Raw genomic sequence first — 21,947 nt, 5'->3', positions numbered from 1 at the left:
TGAGCATGTTTTTCACCTACCATAACCATGACTATATAACTTTGTCTCTATTGTGCCAAGCTCACCAGCCTACTATAGATTTTTAACAGTTGATCTGAGTTAGATAGGAAAGTGTGGGAGGAGAGTAGAAGAGAAATTAGTAGAGAAGAGAGATGTAAGAGGAGGGCAGAACCGTCAAAGTCATTCTCGTCATCCACACCTGCAAGGCTGCATAGGAGTTGACCTACGAATTGGATTTAGCAATTAGCACCCATTAGTTATCGGATTCGGACTTAGATCAGAACCCTAAAAATGGAAAAAAAGAACAGCGAGTTAACTCCTGGCTTTGAGTCAAAACGCCCATGGAAGTAGCGACAACTGCCCAAGAGCAAACATAGAGCACTGCTCATTCCGGAAGCTCCAAATGGCTGCCTTGCTCTCCAAATCCCTCAAACTCCACCGCCTTCTCCTCCCTTGTCCTCGCCAATCCCAACTCTACCCCCCTCTCTTTTCCTTCTCCACCTCTCTTCCATCACCTCCACCACCACCAACAGCAACCGCCGCCGCAGCATCCCAATCTCAAGGTTCCCTTCTGTCTTTATAAATATATTTTGCTCGATTCAATTTGTCCTCCAACTCTTTCAAATGCTTCTCTTGTTCAATTCCCAGAGAGTGGAAGAGGAATCTTCTCCAAGTTTCTGCTCTTTCTTCCCGGCGCCATCACTTTTGGTCTCGGAACATGGCAGCTCTTCAGGAGGCAGGAGAAGGTAACACCACTTTAAAGGAGCATGCTTTCCCGGATTTAGACGCGTGATCTCTGTTCTGATTTAAAGAGGTCTTGGTTGGTTTTTGTTCTTTAGATTGAAATGTTGGATTATAGGAAGAAGCGACTGGAAATGGAACCCATTAGGTGGAATGAGTTGTCTTCTCTTGGTCATGATTTGGGTTCATTGGAGTTCCGGAAGGTTGTCTGCGAGGGTGATTTTGATGAGAGCAAATCAATTTATGTCGGTCCGCGGTCTAGAAGCATTTCCGGTGTGACGGAGAATGGGTATTATGTGATTACGCCGTTGATTCCAAGAGGATCTGACTCTGAAAGGTAAATTCTGGGATGAAACAGTGGCTTTTTTTATTATTAAATGATTAGAATCATTATTGAAATATCTTACTTGTTCTTCTGTATTATTGGGATATATTTGATAGATAAGAGGATGATGTAGCTTAATGTTTCTAGATCGATAAATTGCGTGGCAGATGAGACATTAACAGGGAAGTATACATGATCCGCCTATGCCTGAGATGTTCCCTGATCTATTATAGGTGGATTTTTGAGCCAAGTCAGATGTCTGTCTTTCACCATCTTGTTGGTGATATCATTTTTCCATGTACTTGATTTATGATGACTTCATTTTCTGAGTACATTTTACTAGCCAGAGTCTGTTTGGAGTTGGCTTTTTTAACAATAGGCACTTGACATCAAGCTCTAACTTGGTTCATTTTCTCAAGTAGTATCATTTTGTGAGCTCATTCCTTAAGATGAGTGTTAATTGTTGCATGTGATGATCTAAACGAGAAGCAGAATGTGTATAAAATTTAATAGCTTACCTAACACATAATTCTGCCAACAAAAGAAAACATATTTTTTACTTGTATGATGTATCATAACAGTATATCTGTAGACTATAGACATTGCATATAACTGTACTCATTGGCCTTTAATGATCGATTTTTCTTGATTCAGTTTCATGATTTCATTTAATAAGCCTTTTATTCTAAAAATGAATAGTTTGAATTTGATTAAGTAGCACAAACAGAGTTGGACATCCTTAACCTTCAATTAGTCAGATCTAAGTTTTGACTGTGGCTTTGGTAGTTTGGTGTCTATCTCACTTATAACTTTGTAAGCCATCTTTGACAGTGTGCAGCTGCCCATCCTTGTTAACAGAGGATGGGTTCCTCGGGACTGGCGTAACAAGAATATAAAAGAAACGGAGAAACTTGAAAAAGATCTACAGTCAAAAGCAGCTGATACTGGAGCAAATGGGAGAAGTGCTTGGTGGAAATTTTGGTCCAGGAAGTCCACAATTTCTGAGGTGATACACAACCACAAGTTGATTTTTCCTATAGTGCATACGTTTTGTGCAGCTAGAAGGCTAGTGGTTATGTATAACTGTTGCCAGTCCTTGGCTAGTGGTCTGTGCTGTTACATGTTTCATTTAAACAAGTATATGACCGCGCCGTTTCTTCAAAAAAACAATATGATTGTCTCGTTTGGGTAACTTGTATCATCATTTGGTATATATGCGCAAATTTCTTCTAGATATGATAGATGCATGCAATTTGTATGTAACAAACCCCTTGTATGCTTATCTAGCTTTTCTTGATACCTAGCTACCTAAGCATTTATGTTCCTCTAATTTTGAAATTGTCAAGGACATTGTGCTTGCATATGGTTTTCTATAGTGCATCCTTTAGCTACTAATTTTCTTTCTATCAAATTATACTTTCAAATTTGCAGGCTGAAGAGCATATGGTGGCTCCCGTAGGAGTTATTGGAGTTATCCGAGGAAGTGAGAAGCCAAGCATATTCGTTCCAGCAAATGATCCCAATAGTGGCCAGTGGTTTTATGTTGATATTCCCATGATTGCCCGTACTTCTGGTCTTCCAGATAATGCTATTTATATTGAAGATATAAATGCAGATGCCAATGCAACAAATCCTTATCCTGTTCCAAAAGATGTCAACAGCTTAATTCGATACTCAGTCATGCCACAGGACCATCTCAATTATACCATAACATGGTACGGCCTATGCATAATGGTTCTAACTATACTTTGATTTCTCCTAGTCATTCATATTTTTTGTGCTTTTATTTCATCATTTCAGGCAATTGATAGAACACTTTTACTCTACCACGAACAGAAAATTCTTTTCAACAATAGATGGGTTATCTGCAGAGAGATGAGTTGGCTGAATATTTTGATGGTTGCCTTAGACTAGCATAACAGCTACCAATAGCTTATACACAACCATATCCACTTTCTGGTGGCACAGTATTCATTAATCTGTTCCATTCCAAACCCCTTGGTTGAAGTTGAAATGTTGAGCAATTTTCACATCCCTGAACATTTCCCTTCTCCCTATGACATTAGACATGCAAATATTAATAATCAGTACCTAGATCTTTGGTTAAAAATGAATTTTGGAGCATATCCTAAATCAGCTGGAAATGTTGATATGTTGCAAACATCCCTTTCCATATCCTCGGATACAACCCATAAAGGGTTGCCCGTTCTTTGTACATAAACCTTTGTGAGGGTTTCGCGAAGTTTCAGTAATTCTTCCGCTTCCAGGATAAATTCCCCTGCTTGTGCTTCATAAAAAGAACTAGCAGGTTGGTGAATCATAACCCTGATGATATTGATATAACATCATGAACGGTTCTTCTATTTCGTATGATTGAGCTAAACTCAAGCAAGGGATAAAAAAAAATAACAAGAAGAAAAATAAAATAGAATTGAACAACCGTAGAGGCATCTTTTGTTCATTGCATACGGCTCCGCAATGGAATTCTATTTCTTTCTTCTATTCTATCGAAGAAAGAAATAGAATTCATCCGATACAGATCGTTGAATGATCCATATACCACCCTTCCTTTTGTAGAAGTAAAAAAAAAAACTATGATGGTTCTATTACTTTATATATTTATTTTGTCTGTGATTTAGTAATCCCAAAGTTTCTTTCTTATATGATCAAATAAGGAAAAAATGATCTTTTTTTTCATTTTCGTACATTAGGAAAATAGTCGGTGTTTTCTCTTTTTTTTCTTGTTTTTCTAAATCTGGTCTGTCTGTGGTGGAAGTGATATTTAACTGATGCTACAAGAGCATGGAGCAACTTGATCAGGGAAAGACTGCTTATTTCAACTAGTCATTGGTACTCTAGCATCATCTTTAATAAAATCAAACTTTTGCCCTGCTATAAAAAACCGGAGATAACTTATTGACTATGATGAAAGATAGCTTGCACATCTAGTGAATTCCGTAGGTTGTACCACTAGAAGCTTTGTAAATCTGCTTGCAAGAGCTTTCATACTGAAATGGTCTTTTTAAAATTCCAAACTGCAAAATGGGTGACTGTGGTCCACAAGGCTAAACATGTTTTCCTTGGGTAGGTTGGTCCATCTTTTCTCTTTCTAAGGTCCCATAATTTTCTCAGCTCTTCCACGAAGCAAAATTGAAGCAAAAGAACTTCACTGAAGAAATAAAGAAGATATATGGTTGTTGTACAGTCTTTCACTCTAATAATTCTGTCATACATTTTCATTCTAAATATTTTTGACAATGTGCCGGAGCATTTGCAATTTAATTACAGTTGTTTTATTTTTATTTTTTTTGAGTGACAAGATTGAGTTTTTGATAATTGAGTGCATACATTTTTAATATAATGGAATGCATATAATTTTTATGGATAGTACATACTAGAGCTTATTATTATCAGTCCAAAACAAAATGCAATTAAGTTGCAAAAGACCCACAATGTGCCACTTCTTTTTATTTTTATTTTTTGTTTTGCAAGCGTAATCTGGTTGGTGATCTCAAAGTTCATTTGGAATGCTGAATTTGTAGAAGCTCTTACAAATATTATTTTTACCATGAACAATAGCTTATTCTCTGTAGGAAAATGTTATAGCATTTTGTGTGAGAACAAATTAGTTTTGCCTTATCAGGAACGTATGCAGATGTAGTTGCTAAAAGAAGAGCTTTCATATTGATGTAGTCATATTCCTGCTGTGTCCATAATAACTGTTGTTGATATACATTCATTGTGCTTGTTGAACCATAAATACTTTATACAGGTAAGCATTAAAATCTTTTCATACAAAAGAAAGACAATTTAGTGATGTAGATCACTTCTTCAGATGACCTATACTAGTAAGAAAGAACTAATTTTCTGAATTCTTGTTGATTTAGTAAATGTAAGAAAGGCTTCTTTGTTGCATCTGATTCTCATATGCTAGTTGATTTGTTCCGTAAAAGTTTAAGTTCTTCTTACCATTTGTGATCTTTAGGTACTCTCTGTCAGCTGCTGTAACTTTTATGGCCGTCAAGCGAATAAAGGCGAAGAATATCCGCTTGTAGCAGGTATTATTATTAATACTATGATATGTTTCCTCTATGAAGTTCAAGCTGCTCCCAGAAAGGACGTGCGAGTATCTTAACTATGGGAGAATAAAGAAAAGATCACAACATTTTGTTGATTTCGTTCCTTTAGGCGTGATTTTTTTTTTTAATGTGAGATCCGGTTGGGTTCTCAATCAGCTGACACCACCCCTTGTTTTTCTTCTCACGAAAAAAGTGAGTTCTTATATGTCAATATGCTGAAAGTCATTGAATTAACATTGCTCAATTATAGTTGATTATCTTTGCACTTTTAATAAGGCAAGATACTCAACTTCCGAAGGTGATATCATCTTTGGCCATACTCGTCAGTGCCTCAGGCCCTCAGTTATTAGTTTTCTTCAAGTACATCATTTTGTCTTATAAGATCAGTAAACTTACCAGAACGTCATGTTAAATTGCTTATATATTAGCTGTTAGTAAATTATTTGTTAACAACTTTTTTCCTAGTTAATAGTTAATATGATTATACAACCCAACAACCTGAAAAGAGTACCACGGGCCACTCACTAAAGACGTACTTCACTTCAAATTTCGCTACCACAGCTGGTTATTTGATGTTTTATACTTCGATTGAATGAATGATTGAGTCCAACAATATAGATGAGAAATATATAGCAGGGCCAAGTATCTGGTAGGCAGATTATCATAAATAGCAATTATCCAGCAGTTTGAGAAAAAAAATTATCCAGACTATGATGACAAAATTTGCTTAACAAGTGATAGAACTAAAGATTACTGATAGAGATGAAGGAAACAAAGCAGCATTCATGATTGTACTCGAAACTGGTTGACAATGAAACTCCAAAAAACAATACTCTACTCAAAACTGCTGGAAATTTGAGGCCCACAATAAATTGATGGCATAATCTTCTAAATGGAAAGATCCATCTCTTGATAAATTATTGCCATTTTTCTTTTAGGCTCCAACAACTTCTTGTTCACCTTCCATAGGAAGGTCTTCCGGCCTATCAAGTTTAACACCAACATCCTCCTTATAGTCGCCATGAACCTGAAGATACAAGCAACTTGAAATAAATGTCTAATGTATGTGAGTAGCACTATATTTAAGGGTAGGAGTTGAAAGAAAAGGAAGATTTTATGATTAGTTGGAGATGGTGTTGACAGCATTACCTCCATGAGCTTTCCCAAATCAAATTTTGGTGCCTTCAGGATCTTGACCTTTCGGATGAACACATTTTGAAGAGGGTAAATGCTTGTTGTTGCTTTCTCAATCTCCTTTCCAATGACCTCAGGTATGAATTTCTGTACCAGGTCCTTCAGGTCACAGGAAGTAGCTTGGTTTACCATAATCTCCCTCATCTTGCGGCGTATCTAGATAGCAGATAAGATGCAACAAACTTATAATAACCCATAGATATTTAACACACCATTATTGTAAATCATAATGAAAGTCATTTACCTGTCTAATCTGGCTGGATTGTGCATAGCAAGTGCGCTTGACCTGATTTGGTCGTCTCTTAGTAAAGGCAATGCAGAACATCCGCAGAGTGTAATTGTCGGTGGTTTTCACATCAACATGTGCCTCGATCAGAGTCTGCCACTTCCTAACCAATGATCTAAGCTTGTCGGTCGTAAAATCCATGCCCTGGGAAGGGAAGTAGAGTGAGCAGACAAACAATATTAATGATGAAGAAAAATAAGGGATCATTGAAAACTGAAAAACAATACCCAGAAGTTAGTGAGGACATTTTTTCCTTGCACATCCTCTGCACGAAGTCGGATCTTTCTGTAAGCCTGGTCCTCGTCAGTTTGAAGATCAGCTAAGGAAATCTCAAAAACTCTGTGCTTGAGACCCTCGGATGCAATCTGAGATCAAGGATTGGGAAACATATCAGATTTGAGGCCCATTATTAGAGTATGAGTTTTCGATAAAAGGTACTATACAGCTGCAACACTTGTCTCTGGTAATTAAATTTTCACCAAATCTAAACAGTCAGACACATGCACAGATTAAAAAGTAATCCCTGATCACTACAATAGAAACTGATTAGTCATAGTCAGTCACAGAAGTGCAAGATTCACAAACACAGAAGGAAAAAAAGAAAGTCATAACTAACTTGCTAGTATTAAGAGGAATCTCCCTGATGGGTTATTAGCAGTGCAGGTCATTAGAACCCTAAGATAGAATCACAAATTTCAGAGTCGAGGAAGATTTAGTCGATCTACAATGAACTGAAAACGTATCAGCCTAAAGATGAATAATAAGGTAATCAAATTTTTGGGAGGAAAAAAGAACATCGATATGGTCTTTATGCTATCCTAGAATAATACAGCAACCCTCTTCATCAAAACACCTGTTCTATTAAAATAATAGAAATAAAAGAAATAGGGAAGCATATATACATACATGTTTGTTAGTATACATATAAAACTAAATAGACATTTATCTGGGTACATGGTGCTTAGCATTGGAGTAAGAAGGGCAGCTACAGATATAATCCTAGCAACAAAGCTACAGATGCAAAAAGATGTTATACTACCCTAAAGCAAGACAGAATAATATGAAAAGGTAAGAAGAGGGATTGCAAAGAGATCCTACAAACTTTAAGTCGTTAGAGGAAGTAGAAAAAATAAATCCACAAAGGGGAAAATTGAAGAAGAAAGATCCAACCTTGGTACCCTGGGTCCTTGAAACTAGAGTCTTCCCCACGTTCCTCACATTAAAGACCGAAGGCGCCTTAATATCATACCAATCCTTCTTTGAGAAGGGATCCACACTATAATGAGATCAAAACGGATCAAAAACTAGGAAAACTAACAAAATAGAAAAAGAAAAGGTAAAACTTTTAGCCGCTAATTGCATACGTCTTCTTCTTTCCTCCTTTCTTTCCCTTGGAGATCCTCTTGTTCTTCCTGAAACGTATCAGATACGAGGAGAGAAAAGGATGAGTGAAACAGCACAGAGAGTTAGAAGAATGATATGAGAAATGCGGTGAGATGCTAACCCGACCGCCATGGCTGCTGTTTGCAACTGCTCCGCCGCCGCGAGGGTTTTTGCAAAAGAGAGGACGAGGGAGAGGGAGTAAAGCTTGCCCTAGGAAACGAGCCTTTATATGGCTCGGCTTAACGCTTATTATGATCCCATCGGACGGTTAGGTTTGATTTGATGCAATGGACATTAAACTGACGGTTGATCTTGCCTGGATAATCCCAGTCCATTTTGATTGGGCCCAGTGGTGTGCTCTTGAGCACCCGGCACGTGAGGTGCACGTGTTAGAGTTTATCTCGTTTTAGTCTCAATTAATTTTAAATGTAATAAACTCGTCCTCTTGTCTCCCTCACCGATACTAAACTCGAAGCTCTCAACTTTACCGATGACCTCCGCCCGTCGATCCCTCCGCTCTCTCCCGCCCAACGAAACCTTAGACCTCGGCGGCGGCCTCTCCCTCTCCCCTCGCCTAAAGCTCCTCCTCACCTTCTTCCGCGCTGACCTCTCCATCAAACCGCTCGACGAGTGGCAACTCAAGCATTCCCTCCTCTCCTTCCTCCGCTCCAGTTCCTCTATCCCCGTCTCCGACGACGGCGACCTCCTCCTCCACCGCTTCCCCGACCTCCACAAGCGCAAGCGCGACGAGCCGGTCGCCTCTGGCACCCTCTTCATCCGCGATTTCTCCTTCCTCAAAACCCCAAAACGAGACAACAGCGACGAGGAGGAAGACGACGAAGCACTTAGTAAGAAGTTCTCGGAATGGAGGAGCTCCGTCCTGGAGAAGTTGAGTGGGATCGAGTTGAATCTGGAGGGGGTTAAGTTTCGGATGACGGTGGAGATCCCGATGTCGGATGATTTTGGAAGGATGAAGAAATCTTGGGAGGATTCCTATGCCTCCCAGTTTCTCGATGGACGGAGTGAGAACTTGCACCTGTTTTTTTTTCGCAATAAAGTTGGAATTTTTAGTCTTTAATTGCACTGTTTTACTTGGCAGGGAGTTCTGTGAGGGGTGGGGTTCGGTGGCCTGACACGATTATTGTGCAAGGTGTGCCTTCCCGGTGGCTCGCAGAGCCGCGAGTGTCCTCGAAGGCGTCGATGCTGGTTACACATACCATTTTTTCAGCATTAGGGAAAATAAGGTGCATCTCGTGAACTGTACATGTGTTTCTCCTAAATGTCTTTTTTCTTCTCTTTGTCATGTAATTGGTTTTAAATTCGATAGCATATTTTTATCCTAAATTAGAAATGGCAAATTTTGCTACTTATATGTATACTTCTTTAATCACCCTGTGTGTTTGAAAGATGTTAAAAAGCAGGAAATGCCTACTAAGAATAAGTATTGCCTATGATTATAAGTAAGTCTCTATCTGGAATTGGATGAATCCTGGATATCTGGAATAAGCATTTGTTGTCTTTTATTATAAACCTTCCACCAATGTTGTGAACTGGAGATATCCTATTTGATGGGTTGGGCCTTTTGAGTATGGTCAATTTGGCTTCTGAATTTGATTCTTAAGCTAAAATTGGTGGGAATTGGTTTGTTGGAGTTACAGCTAAACTTGTAGCCTTATCCTCAATGGAATATTCATTTAATTGACTTTCTTGATAGTTTTGTTCTTCTACTTCTAGGAGTATCCTCGAATTATGTTCATAAGCTCAGTATATGTAGTTTTCCCCTTGAAGTTGTTATATCTTTCTGCTGTTTTGGAAATTAAAATCTATATAACTTTGTAGGAAGGAAACCATCATAATCTAGACGAGCTGTTTTGGAGGACAAGTTGATGACATTTCTCAGTTACTGCATCAGACACATAAATGTTTTATGATTCACGCTAGATTAATAGTGGCTGTTCGTGATAGTTGATAGTCTTAAATATATGTTATCCTCAACCTATGCTATGCATTTGCTAGATAATAGGTGTCAAACTGTAGACACAATTTTGTGATATTCTTACTTGCATCTAATAGGAATCTTAACATCACCGGAGACGATGATCCGAGTAAGAAGGAAGATGAAGCTAAAGGGGGAATTGTATCTGGACTTAATTGCAAAGTTTTGGTGCAGTTTGAGAACTACGATGATTTCTATAATGCAATCAAAGTGTTATGTGGACGTTCAATGCAGAAGGTGAATAATTAAGTGACCTTTTATATGGGATTATGATGTTTTATAATGGTCATATAGCAAGTATATTGATGTTCTTGTCCTTGGCTCCATAAGCTCTGCTATTAAAATACCATATTCTAGAATGCCACAGTTAGTTTTCTTTCTCCTGTTCTTTTGCTCGTGTAGGAATATTCAACAGAATTAATTATACTAATAACCTACCCCTGATCTCTGAAGAGTCATCCATTTGTTATCTTTGCGGATAGCTGCAATTGCTCGAGTAGCTAAGATGCTAACGGCTAGAAATGGTTATTTAACTAGAACACATTATTCCACATAGAGACAACCAACAGTTCTGTTACAAGTTCTTGATTGCTTATTGTACGTCTTCAACAATTCCACTTTGAAATTTTGGTAGTTGTCATTTAAACCTTTTTGTCTGGCAGTATTGGATGAGGGTTGAATACTACAGAAAATGAGAAGGGTCTTGCAAAAATGACCAGATCATTATAACCTGTTTAAACTTAACATCTATAGTCTGACACTTACAATTATGTGATGCTTACATCTAATGTAATGAGTGCTAGTTAGAAGAAGATAGATGAGAAAGGGGTTTTGGAAGAGAAGATAGCTAATTGCTAAACCGTCCACATAAGAAAGCAAGATGCAACTTATACTAATTTATTGAGCTCCTAAGATCACTACGTCAGTCGCATTTTATCAGTATTTTATAACTAGTTTTGCATTAGACTCCTGTTGAATGTTTCCAGGTAACCTGAAATAATTTTACCAAAGAAATACTGGAATTAATGTGATCACATGATGAATCATCTTTAGTTTTCTGAATATATGATTTTTTTTTTCCTTTGGTGCATAAGCATTTTGTAGCTTGTAGGTCATACCCAATTATCCAAAATTTAAAGAACTGAGAACTCATGATCTGCATCCTTTATTGTCAACCAGAGTATAAGTTCTACAAACTGCACCTTGTGTATTAAAAGAACCATTGATATTTATATCTATGCAAGTCCATAAAATATTAGTAACTATTGCTATTATTTTGGGGGCTTTCTACATAATTACGACAGTTTTATTTTTTTGTAAATATCCAAATTGATCCCATAATAGCAATGATATCATAGGACTCTTTCAAATCAGAAGTGTTCTGCTTTGCAGCAAGGTTCACGACTAAAGGTAGACTATGAAGTCAATTGGGACCGAAATGGCTATTTCCGGAGTGTGCAGCAAAAGCCCGCTACAAGCCATAGGCAAGAAAGAGGTGGCTCGGATCAGATGCTAACAGGACGAATTAGAAATGAAGCCATTGCCCATCAGGCACAGTTTACAGAGTTTGACTCAGATGGTTCACGACGGAAAAGATTCAGAGTGAGTTTTTCTCTCCAATTCCAATATTTTAACAATAATTGTCCTCCAATGTAGATTATTTGGACAAAAATGGTTTCCATGAAAATGATTGGTTGATAGTTGCAATCTTTTGCATGTATGACTTATCATGATCTTGAGCTTAGTAGCATTTTGCAATCCAGCTGCTTGATTTAATGATGTCAGCCAGTTACCTGTCCAACAGTGGGCCTGCACTAACATCATGGGATTACCTTCGGTTTGTTTGATACTTGATAGCATTACATAGACTGTTTTCTCTTCCTTTTGTATCTAGTTCAGTTGCATCTTCTCTCAATTTTCTCTCCCATTGCATTTCCTTCATTATTATCAAGTTAACTTCTGAGTAACAATATTCTTTTCCTTCTATGGTTAATGATGACATACAGGATTGAGGAGCATCTCTCAAAGCTGAACCTGGACGGCGAGTTGACAATACCAACTGTGGAAACACTGACCTGCCGTCTTTACTTGCAGTCCATGATAGAGGAGCATTTACAACACAGCAATGGCTCAGGAAGAATATATTGTGCACTTTCCAAGAATGATCGATAATTGTTATGTTGGTGACATTTCTAATTATGCTGACAATATGTATCTGCTCGTTACCTTTCAAACTGGAATTCTTAGTGAAGTTAGATAAGGAGTGTGGTTTGATCTTTTCCCTGGATCAAGGTATAGATAGTAGATGCTTTATGGAAGTATGAAACCCTTCATTTATAGTATGTTTCGGTATAGATGAGTTAGTAGCAAATGCAACTGAAATTCTATCCAACTGTTATGTGTCACGTTTTACCCAAAGAAAAAATTCGCCCTCTTTTTACGTATCATATCTTAGCCCTGTCCTACTTATATAGATAATATTTTACTTGTTACGCAGCAAACCAGTAAGAGAAGTGGTGATTGTGATAGGCTATTTGCATCAAAAAGTTTTTGATTTTTTTTTTAATATTTTTAGTGATAATAAAATTAAACTCTTATGAAGATCTCTTATATAAATGTATGTGCATTAATTATAAAAAAAAATATGCATTTAATCTAGAAAATGGACGTACTCTGTTCGTAAGAGTCTAAATCTTTCTGTTAAAAATAAATAAATAACTTCAGAAAAATTTTCTAAGAAATTCACGGGTAGTCTATTTAATTATCGTCTTTGTCGATTCCTCCATCCAGAGCACGGGATAGATGCAGCTAACTGCACGGGATATTTCGTGAAGCCAAAGTGGAGAGATTGCAGGGTCTTCTACTCCATTAAATGTTGAAGTTGGAGGAACTCCATGGAGATCATGTTACAGAGAAGAAAAGAAAAAAAAAAGTTCATATGATTTGTTAGTCGTTCTAAGATCTACCAGCCTCTTGTAGAACTTTCTCATCTCTTTTTGAGATCTGAAATGATCGATCCTTTTGGTTGACCAACGAAAAGAGCTGCAAATGTTTGAGAACCACATCTTGAACTGTGTACAAAAGCTGGGCAAAAATCAACAGCTAAGGGCGTTGAGGATTGATCCTCAATCAAACCCAACATAGACAACATACATAATTTACACAAAAGAAAACATACTAAATAAGAATATCTAACAAAAGTTACAAAAAAGAAGACAAAAAATAAAAGAACAACAAAGAGGGGCATCATTAAACTTAACTATTTCCCTTTCTTCCCATTAACATGGGCTTTAGGTGATGATGATTCAAGCACTCCTCCCATCTTCTTTGCACTTAGCCTCTTCCCATACTCCTCCTTCCTCGTAGACTTCCTCATATTTCCATCCCAATCCTTCATCACAGGCACCAAATACCACCATATAGAAGTGCAACAAATGGCAAACACCCTTCCAAACAACACCAAGCATACCAATATTAAAATCATCACCAGAGGCCAATGATACCCAAAAGTCCACCTCCTCCAAGACCAAGCTACCTCCTCCTTCTCCTCCTTGATCTCCGACGTCGGCTTCGCCTCTTTCGCCACTTCCTTCGCCTCCTTATCGGCCTCCTCCTCGGGTTTGGTCGGACAAGATAAAGCCTTGGTATTCTTATTCCTCTTATCCAAGTTGTTGACATCCTCCTGATCATGAGTTTTAGGATCCCTTAGCTTGACAATTATCGGAACCCAATCGTGAGAGCTCGAGAACATGAACCTCACCATGGCTATACCATCCGAGTCAGCCTTAGCCAAAATCTTCTCCCTCCTAGAGTTGAGCTCGGATAGCACCGTGGAATACTTATCCAACCCTCTTGAGGAATAAGGATTCTTGTCGGGTTTCTTCTTCTTGGTTCTCCTCGGCGACGCCGAAGCAGTGCGTGGATCCTCGTCGACGTGCTTGAAGCTGCCGGTGCCACAGAACATAGTCTTTAGTATAGCATGCCAAATTGCCAATTAATTTGAAGGAGTTCTTGGGGTAATCCTCTCGGTTTCTGAAGGAGTTCACAATATATAAAACAGAGAGAGACTTGGGGAATAAGAAGCGTAACAAGTCGTTGCCTCGTTAGTCAAATCGGGATATGGACGCAGTCCAAAGAAGCTTTCTGTTAATGCAGTTGACTTGGTAAGGTTTTGGGCTGCGGAAATTACTAGATTTGGGAGCAGGGAATCGACAAGTTGGATGTCGGAGACTCTGAATTGGTCTTATGATGTCTGACGCTAATAGATGGACCTTCCAATTGGCCTTTGTATTTTATTTATATGTAATAACGCTTGTTTACCTCTAAATGCACCATAAACAATTGCTAATTTTGTTACAAGAATCATAGATAAATTAGGAGGTAGAAACGATTTATTATTATATATCCAGAGATTAAAAGTCTTAACCTTAGTTTGTATATATATATGTACCAGTGATTAACTTGAATTTATTCAGGTCAAAGAGGTGGGGCTAATTCTGTGAGATGCAAATTCGAGTCCTTGGCTTTGTCTAACTTAGTCTTGACATGGTATAATAGTTCAAAAAATTCAGGTGCAAGTTCAAAAGCAAACGATCAAATTTGATGTGTTTAAATAGTAGGAGTTCAAATGTGCTGTCAGTTACTCTTTCTACGTCTTTTTCTTCTCCATTTGTGCGATTTCTCTCCCTCCATCTCTCAAGTGAGTTTGTTCCTCATTAATTTTTTCTCTTTTCATTTCTCACCCCTCTTCTTGTTATCGCCGTTATTATTGTCGCCACCGTCACCTTCTCCTCAGCCAAATAATTATGAATCCTAGACATGATCTCCCATTCACTCTTTTTATTGATCTTCAACCGAAACCCTTTCCATCTCCATCCTCTCTAGCCTATCTAATTCAACTAACTCCTCATTGCTTTTTATGGGCAAGAGGTATTTTTATCGCTTGCTTGGAAGCGAGAGTAGGTGTCGGTGCTAGGGTGCCAACATGCTCTTCTCTTGAGACAATAGTGCTGATGCTGACCGCGAGGTCATTCACAATAGCTTTTACTTGTCGATGAGTCCTCGAGTCTTACTCTTTTTTTCCCATTTCTTTAGTTATTTTTCATACGTTGAGGATTCTTTTCTAGCATTTTAGTATTATATAGGTCTATGAACCTTCAATTGCTGGATCGCGATAAAATCGTAAGCTAAGCTTAAATACTTTACATTTATGTATTTGCCTCTAGATGTATTTTTTTTCCTTAGACCCTTGCGTTTGTAGCCAAGTAAGAAGCAAAGTCAAAACGCCATCACCCCTCTCCCCGCTCTAAATTTATATTAGACCAACTTCTAGGAAAGAATGAAATATAGCTTTCTCTTTGAAAAGAATGTGTTCAAACTAAAGAGCAGTAAAAAGGATTTTGAAATATGTATTCTGTCTTCCTATGACGAACCTCACTATACTTGATTTGGATTGATAAGGACAATGACACCGATTTTTAGGGAGTTGCTCTCTGGTCCAGGATCCATCATAAATACGTATACTTTGTTATTATGGACTGATGAATAATAATTGTGCGTCTTTTACGATGACAGACGGTGTGAGGGACGACGACTTTTACGATGATATACTGTGATCAAATGCTGGAATGGGGAATAAATTAAATCAGATAGATTGGGATTTATCAATTTGTAAATAGTAAAAATAAAGAGTATTAATCACCTATATATTAATTTTTTATTATTAGTTTATCTCACTATCATTTCTTGTCACTAATAATAACCAGAACTCATCAACTTCTTAAACATGCTATACTTACAAACCTCATTTGCTAGTTAAAAGTATTGTTTTGCTTTAATTTAAACGCTTGACTTAATTTGTATGGATTTGCGTATTATTCAAAATCTAAACGTTTTCATTTGACGTACATCATGTTTAAAGTTTGGTTAGGCCGGCGATGGCATTAATCAGGACTGCTGCACTGCATCAACGAGGTAGTTGGAAGAGTTCTTTCACCAACTTATGGCCATAATTTGTCTATATACTTACATCACTGCAAGAAGGGGGACTGATTTGGCTTCCTGTTTTAATTTCAACCTCCCAGAAATAATCTCATTATGTTATATGGTTGGAAACCATGGAATAGCTAGTAATGATCATCATAAAGAAAAAAGGAAAATAAAAACAGAAGAAATTTTCAGACAATAAACTGCGTCTCATCTGATTAGTGCTAATATTTTTTGCTGAAAAAGAAAGTAATATTTTCTGCAAATGAGCCAGATGATGAGAAGAGAATGTTTCAATTAATAGTCACGTGATAATTAACGATTCTCAACTTTCTTATATATATATTTTGGTAAAGTTAATCTTCGTTTACTAACCAATGAAAATCCACAGATCCACCAAAGCTCATGGTTGGATTTCTGGTATTTTGATGATCCCACCTCCAGTAATCAAATTAATATTTTGCCGGGGATAATGACTTCTAAATAGTAGTTCTATCAGAGGTGGAAAAATATTAAGATACAAACGCCAGCCCTAACTCTGCTAGGATTTGACATTTGCTTCTTTCCTCCTCCTCTAAGAGGGGATTCCTTTAGCCGCCGACGTGTTTTCTTCTCTTCCTAGTGTTTATAATTTGGGAGGTGTCTTATTTAGATCTTATTTGCTATTTGAACTTGCTTGTATTTTCATGTTATACGATAGTATATATATATATATATATGTGTGTGTGTGTTTCTCTGTATATAGTTTGTAAAACTCGTTTTGATTTAATAGAATTTTCAGCCAAACAGGTGAGAAGTTGTAGAAAATTGCACTCACGATATTGGTCCCACCTAGAGGTACCGTGGTTATCACTCCAAGCTAAGAATAGAATAAAGAAATTGGTAACTTGTTGACATCTCTCATTACCCAATCGCTGCCAAAATCTAGAAACATATAGAGAGGGGCAAATAACTTCACTACCCATCAGCAAAATATTATATATATATATATATATATATATATATATATATATATATATATATTCATACATTTTCTTTGCAATAGAACTTACCATTTTATGTACCATCTGGGTCAATAATACTTGCAATCTGACGAATTCCTTGCTCTTTTTGTTCGTCTATACATCTTTTCCGATAAAGGGTATTATAATGCAATATATGAACTTCACACAAGAATCATATCTCAGTTTCAGTCATTAGCTTTGCATTTCAGATAAAATCAAAGAGTTGCTTGCTAAGTAAGCAGTCACTAGAGGTTATGCCCCTATAAAGCAAATGGAAAAGGCTCATGATTTTTACAACTTAAAACCTAGTTGAAACTATCACAAGATGAAACTCTCTTAAAAAATCACATGATGAAATTATAATAACTACTTACCATTATGTCATGTTCAAGCTCGATTACAATCTGTACAATTTAGGTGTCTCACTCTCATACCAATGGTTTTTATTATATCAACTTCAATCATAAAAGTTTCGTGTTCCAATTTTCTCTAACTAGGCGGCTACATGTGGAACTGCTGCCGCTTATTATTTTCCACACGAGACCCATGTTTTTAAGAGCAGCATTAATGCATTATTGAGGAGAGGTGTACACATAAATCATAAAGGAAACTTCTGTTCATGCTAGTACTTACTACGTCTATGAACTATGAGTTGCATAAATCATAACTTTAACAGATCTCTCTGGTTGAAACCAACTACATGTGATTTATATTCTGCCGCCATGTAAAACATGGTACAATAAAAGGTTTCTTTTTATAAACTGCTATATATGACGCAAAAAAGAAGCAACTAATACTAATAAACCAAACAGTGGCTTTCCGTTGTGCATAAAATACCTTCCCTTCTGTATGTAATGAGTTTGTCAAGAACAAATTATCTCAAGTCTTAGATAGGATAGAGTAAATGGTAAGGATGAAAAGAGAGAACCTAAGAATAAAAATTAGCAAGAAGAGATCCACGTATAGAAAGAAGAAAGCAATCCTAACAATGCTGCAATCCAATACCATAATATGATGAAACTTCTTTAGAGGTGAACAGATGTCCTTTAATTCAGTAGCACAGTGAAAAGAAAAAAGAACTGAGAGAGAACTACCAAATATGTCAAGCAAGAAGTCATAAAAAATGATGGGTTCGGAAAATGATATAAAATTGCTTATTTCATCAAATTTGATGATAACAGTTCTCATTATGATTGACTTGAAGAGTTCTCAAATCTTTTGGCAAAGGGCACTAAAGAAGGCTAATAATGATGTATAATTATCTGTCCTAACAGGGCAATATGTCCAACTTATGGCTTATTTTCATTGAACTGGTCTCTTTGGTTGAGTGCCGCGTCCACATGTTCATCCACTATTCTTTTTCTTTTTATTTCACCTACTATTGTCATACTGCTTTTCATATTCTTCTTTGCTGTTGTCATTCTATCTCTCCTTACCATATCAACCCTTGAAAATACATATATAGCCCATAATCTCATCAAACAGCACCCTCAAATTAAAACTGATTTTACAACAAATGATTCTAGTATGACTATATGTTCCCAACTAATTTGTCTCAAACTTCTGTCATGATATTTAATCTTTTTCATTAGTCCTTTTTTTACCTAACTAATCTCATTGCACATTTCTGCATGGTAACACCATCAATTGCTACAAAATTTACTAGAGATTTATAGCTTTTCACCATTGTTTAAAAACAATTTCACCTTACCACCAACACACCCGCTTCAGGTTTGCTTAGGTCCTGCCCATATAAACCACTTTAGTATCTTGTATGATGTTTAGTACGTATGAACTTAATATTCAAATTGTTATAAGTGTTGGGAAATTTGTGGATTTTTAACGATGTAGTGTTGTGCTTAACAACAAGGCATTAATTCTTGATAGACTGTAGGTAACAATTTAAACTATTTTTTTTATTTGTTTATCTTTTAGACCTTCTTGAATTGTAGGCCCTATCTACCTAGCGACTAGATGTTACATAACCTATTTTCCGCCGTACCACCTAAAGCCTTTTAAAACCTTCGCTTTCACTTACCCAAAATGAAACTGCTGAAATTCTGAACCTGCTGATAATAGACTGAGTTTTCCCTTCTTTTTTCTTTTGAACCTAATCAGACATGAACGCTGATGATACTATACTATACGATTGACTCGGAAATACTGAACTTACTAGTTCTCAAAGCTTTGTTTGGTTTGAGTCTAAACCCCAAACTCAATTAGTTAATTTTATTTTTTAATCTTGATTTTTTGAAGAGTAAATTTGATTAAATATAAAAAAGATAAAAAGATGTTTGATTATTGAACAAGTTTAAAAGTCCCTAAATCAGTTCACAAGGAGTTTTTAAACTCAAAACAAACAAGGCCCAAGCTTTTTTCCTGTTTACATATTAGAAATCTCAATGGCTACATGCCTCATGTTGAATTCTGCAAACTTTCGGTGTTTCCTGATTTTTTACTTGCAGAGAACATTTCTACACCTCTAGACCTGGAAAAGTGTGTTTTAAGAATTACTTGAAGTTTTCTTAATTGGGTATGGAAATTTCGGTTGAAAACCAATTGCCTGACTTCCAATCTACCTGTGTAGGATGTCTAAACCTTCATTCTGCATTATTGATTTTCATAAGCTTAACTGCAGCACAGTTTTACTAAAATAAAATTTAAAAACAAAAAAAACTGCAGCACAGTTCATCTTATTAACATCTGAACCCTTGAAGTTACTTTATAATATTCCTAAATCAGACTATCTAAGACATCATGAAACAAAGTAACCAGACATATTATGTGCAAAGTACCAATAGCTGTATAGCACCTTAAAAAAATGCACTATCAAAGTAAAGAACTGAGCAGGATGTTGTGAGCAACTTTCTGGTTCAAAATATAAACAATTACATTATGTTCTCGACATAATATCGATTCAACATGTACAGTAAGCACTAACAAGTTTAAGTTATCCATAAAAAACATCATGGAATTTGCAATATCGAATGAACTAACAACTTTTTTAGATAATTTTAATACATATTTATAATGAGCATAGCTTATTATAGGATTATTCACAAGCTAAATGATTGCAGAAATACTCCACAGTATCAAGAACACATCCTTCTAAGGCCATATGCTTCAAATCAATGATGAAATTGTTCCGAAGGAACCCGAACCCAAAACTTCCATCCTCATACTCCCAAATTCTACCCTCCACATTTCTTAAATCACTCGAGGAGCCAGATAGGTCTGGGATCACCAGGTCATAACTAGAATTGATACATAAGACCCGTGAGACAATCTCCCTCTCTGATCCACACCGATTCGGAGTAATCTGTCGGATATGTTCACGGCTACTATAGAGATCCTGTTCCTCCTTAGAAAATGGGGGTTCAATAAATGTCATATTTGAAGTCCAGAAGACAGGGGAGCAAACAGAGAAACGCACCCCTGCCTCGCTGATGCATCTACAAGATATTCCACCAATATCATCGTATCTGACGAGGAAAAATTCCAGGACCATGTCCTCAGAAATCCCCTATTCGAAGCAAATGCCATCTGAGATCCTCACTTTGTATGAAGAATAAAATCACAAAGAAAATGGCGATACGCAAGCAAACTAGCACTAACAGAGATATAAAATTACTTTAAAACAAGCAACTTTCTAAGCAAAAAAAAAAATCAAGAGGGAAACAGAAGAAAACAATGCACACATACTACAGATGGCAAATTTCTGATAAAGAAAAACAATAGGGAAAGAGAAGAAATCACCTTCCATAAGCCCTGCAGAGGCCGCGAGGATGTGGGAAGATAATTTGTCACCTTGAGGAAATGTTCAGCTTCCAATCCTCTTCGCTTCCCGAGTCGTTCCCTCTCCTTCTTCCTCTGTCTCCTGGAAGCCTTATCACTTCCCGGGCTCGTTCGATTCGCAACATACTGATAGATCTCCGACATCATGCGATCCGGTGGTGACGTGCTCTCAATTGCACTCACCTCATCCAATGTCCCTTCAGAAGCATCAGCGTAGAAGCTGCAATTCTCCTCCAGAACAAAATGATTATTACCCATGAAACTAACGTTCGCCGGCAGCAAATCCGACGAATCTGATACCGATCTGAAGCTCACAGGCTCGCCCAGTGGGGAGAAACCAAGCCAGAGGAACGGAACCTTGAGGACACCATAACTTCCGGAATCGGGCGAGGGGGAGACTCGGTAGCCGATAATGGAGGAAGCGCCCCATTCGAAGTAGACGAGGGGGGAATCGCTAACCGAGTCTCCCCGTCCGACGCGGCGCCAGAAGCCGATGAGGTGCTCCCATCGGTCGAGGTCGCGGTAGAGGCGGGTGAATTGGACGGCGGAGATGGAGGAGGGGAGGAGGATCTTCGAACCCCAGCGGCGGCGGCACATGGCCAGATAGAGAGGGGCGGAGGAGGAGGAGGAGGCGGAGCAGAGCGCGGCGAAACGGCGGGAGGTGCAGGCGAAGGCGGAGAGCTCGGAAGGAGAGAGGTATGAGAGGATCGTGAGCTGCAGGTCGTCGGGGAAATCGGAGAAGGAAGGCGACGACGACGACGACATTGCAATGGTTAGGGTTAGGATTGGAGGAATTGGGAATGAGGAGGAGAAAAGGAGTTGTTCTGTTTAATCGTCGTTTCTCGCCGCTGTTCAAAGTGACTCAGATGGAATATTCGAGGCGGTGGAGGAACTCCCGGCTACACCAATCGGGCCGGGTTGGACATCACATTCGATTCACATCGATTAGATTTGCCTATCCATTCTGTAGCCATACCTGTATATGGATATCCGTGGAAAGCAAATTATATTCCTAAGATCTTCACAATATTATATTGTAAATGTCCTTATTCTAATTTTCTTGTATTATTGATATACTTAAAATGGAGAATAATGTTCACTTTATATCGACCAATTATTGTGCCATCGTAAGACATTTTGCGTACAGAAAAAATAAAAA

General features: G+C 37.6%; 5 protein-coding genes across 5 annotated transcripts; 2 read left to right on the top strand and 3 right to left on the bottom strand.

The window, feature by feature from the left end:
* Nucleotides 1-92: 92 nt before the first annotated feature.
* On the top strand, nucleotides 93-5,540 carry LOC140779856 (surfeit locus protein 1-like). The gene is made up of 6 exons (XM_073125151.1): nucleotides 93-563; nucleotides 649-746; nucleotides 840-1,078; nucleotides 1,898-2,072; nucleotides 2,498-2,781; nucleotides 5,052-5,540. The coding sequence occupies exons 1-6, from the start codon at nucleotides 404-406 to the stop codon at nucleotides 5,119-5,121; spliced, it is 1,026 nt and encodes a 341-aa protein (XP_072981252.1). The 5' UTR covers nucleotides 93-403; the 3' UTR covers nucleotides 5,122-5,540.
* A 327-nt stretch (nucleotides 5,541-5,867) lies between these two features.
* Nucleotides 5,868-8,236, bottom strand: LOC140779857 (small ribosomal subunit protein eS1y). The gene is made up of 7 exons (XM_073125153.1): nucleotides 8,130-8,236; nucleotides 7,990-8,037; nucleotides 7,796-7,901; nucleotides 6,853-6,990; nucleotides 6,584-6,769; nucleotides 6,295-6,495; nucleotides 5,868-6,172 (listed from the first exon to the last, which is right to left on the bottom strand). Exons 1-7 carry the CDS (start codon nucleotides 8,138-8,140, stop codon nucleotides 6,080-6,082), a joined length of 783 nt encoding a protein of 260 aa, XP_072981254.1. The 5' UTR covers nucleotides 8,141-8,236; the 3' UTR covers nucleotides 5,868-6,079.
* Nucleotides 8,237-8,432: 196 nt separating this feature from the next.
* On the top strand, nucleotides 8,433-12,396 carry LOC140779855 (uncharacterized). The gene is made up of 5 exons (XM_073125150.1): nucleotides 8,433-9,030; nucleotides 9,108-9,252; nucleotides 10,082-10,241; nucleotides 11,397-11,606; nucleotides 12,011-12,396. The coding sequence occupies exons 1-5, from the start codon at nucleotides 8,499-8,501 to the stop codon at nucleotides 12,014-12,016; spliced, it is 1,053 nt and encodes a 350-aa protein (XP_072981251.1). The 5' UTR covers nucleotides 8,433-8,498; the 3' UTR covers nucleotides 12,017-12,396.
* A 544-nt stretch (nucleotides 12,397-12,940) lies between these two features.
* Nucleotides 12,941-14,064, bottom strand: LOC140778902 (uncharacterized). The gene is made up of 2 exons (XM_073123799.1): nucleotides 13,765-14,064; nucleotides 12,941-13,686 (listed from the first exon to the last, which is right to left on the bottom strand). The coding sequence occupies exons 1-2, from the start codon at nucleotides 13,966-13,968 to the stop codon at nucleotides 13,264-13,266; spliced, it is 627 nt and encodes a 208-aa protein (XP_072979900.1). The 5' UTR covers nucleotides 13,969-14,064; the 3' UTR covers nucleotides 12,941-13,263.
* A 3,376-nt stretch (nucleotides 14,065-17,440) lies between these two features.
* Nucleotides 17,441-21,723, bottom strand: LOC140779738 (F-box protein At3g12350). Its single transcript, XM_073124976.1, has 2 exons — nucleotides 20,750-21,723; nucleotides 17,441-20,516 (listed from the first exon to the last, which is right to left on the bottom strand). The coding sequence occupies exons 1-2, from the start codon at nucleotides 21,551-21,553 to the stop codon at nucleotides 20,046-20,048; spliced, it is 1,275 nt and encodes a 424-aa protein (XP_072981077.1). The 5' UTR covers nucleotides 21,554-21,723; the 3' UTR covers nucleotides 17,441-20,045.
* Nucleotides 21,724-21,947: the final 224 nt, after the last annotated feature.

Source organism: Typha angustifolia, chromosome 15 (assembly GCF_048772165.1).
Source record: "Typha angustifolia cultivar Huaian chromosome 15, ASM4877216v1, whole genome shotgun sequence".
Taxonomy (NCBI): domain Eukaryota; kingdom Viridiplantae; phylum Streptophyta; class Magnoliopsida; order Poales; family Typhaceae; genus Typha; species Typha angustifolia.
The sequence above is the reverse complement of the archived record's forward strand: the minus strand, read 5'-3'. Positions and strand labels throughout refer to the sequence as shown.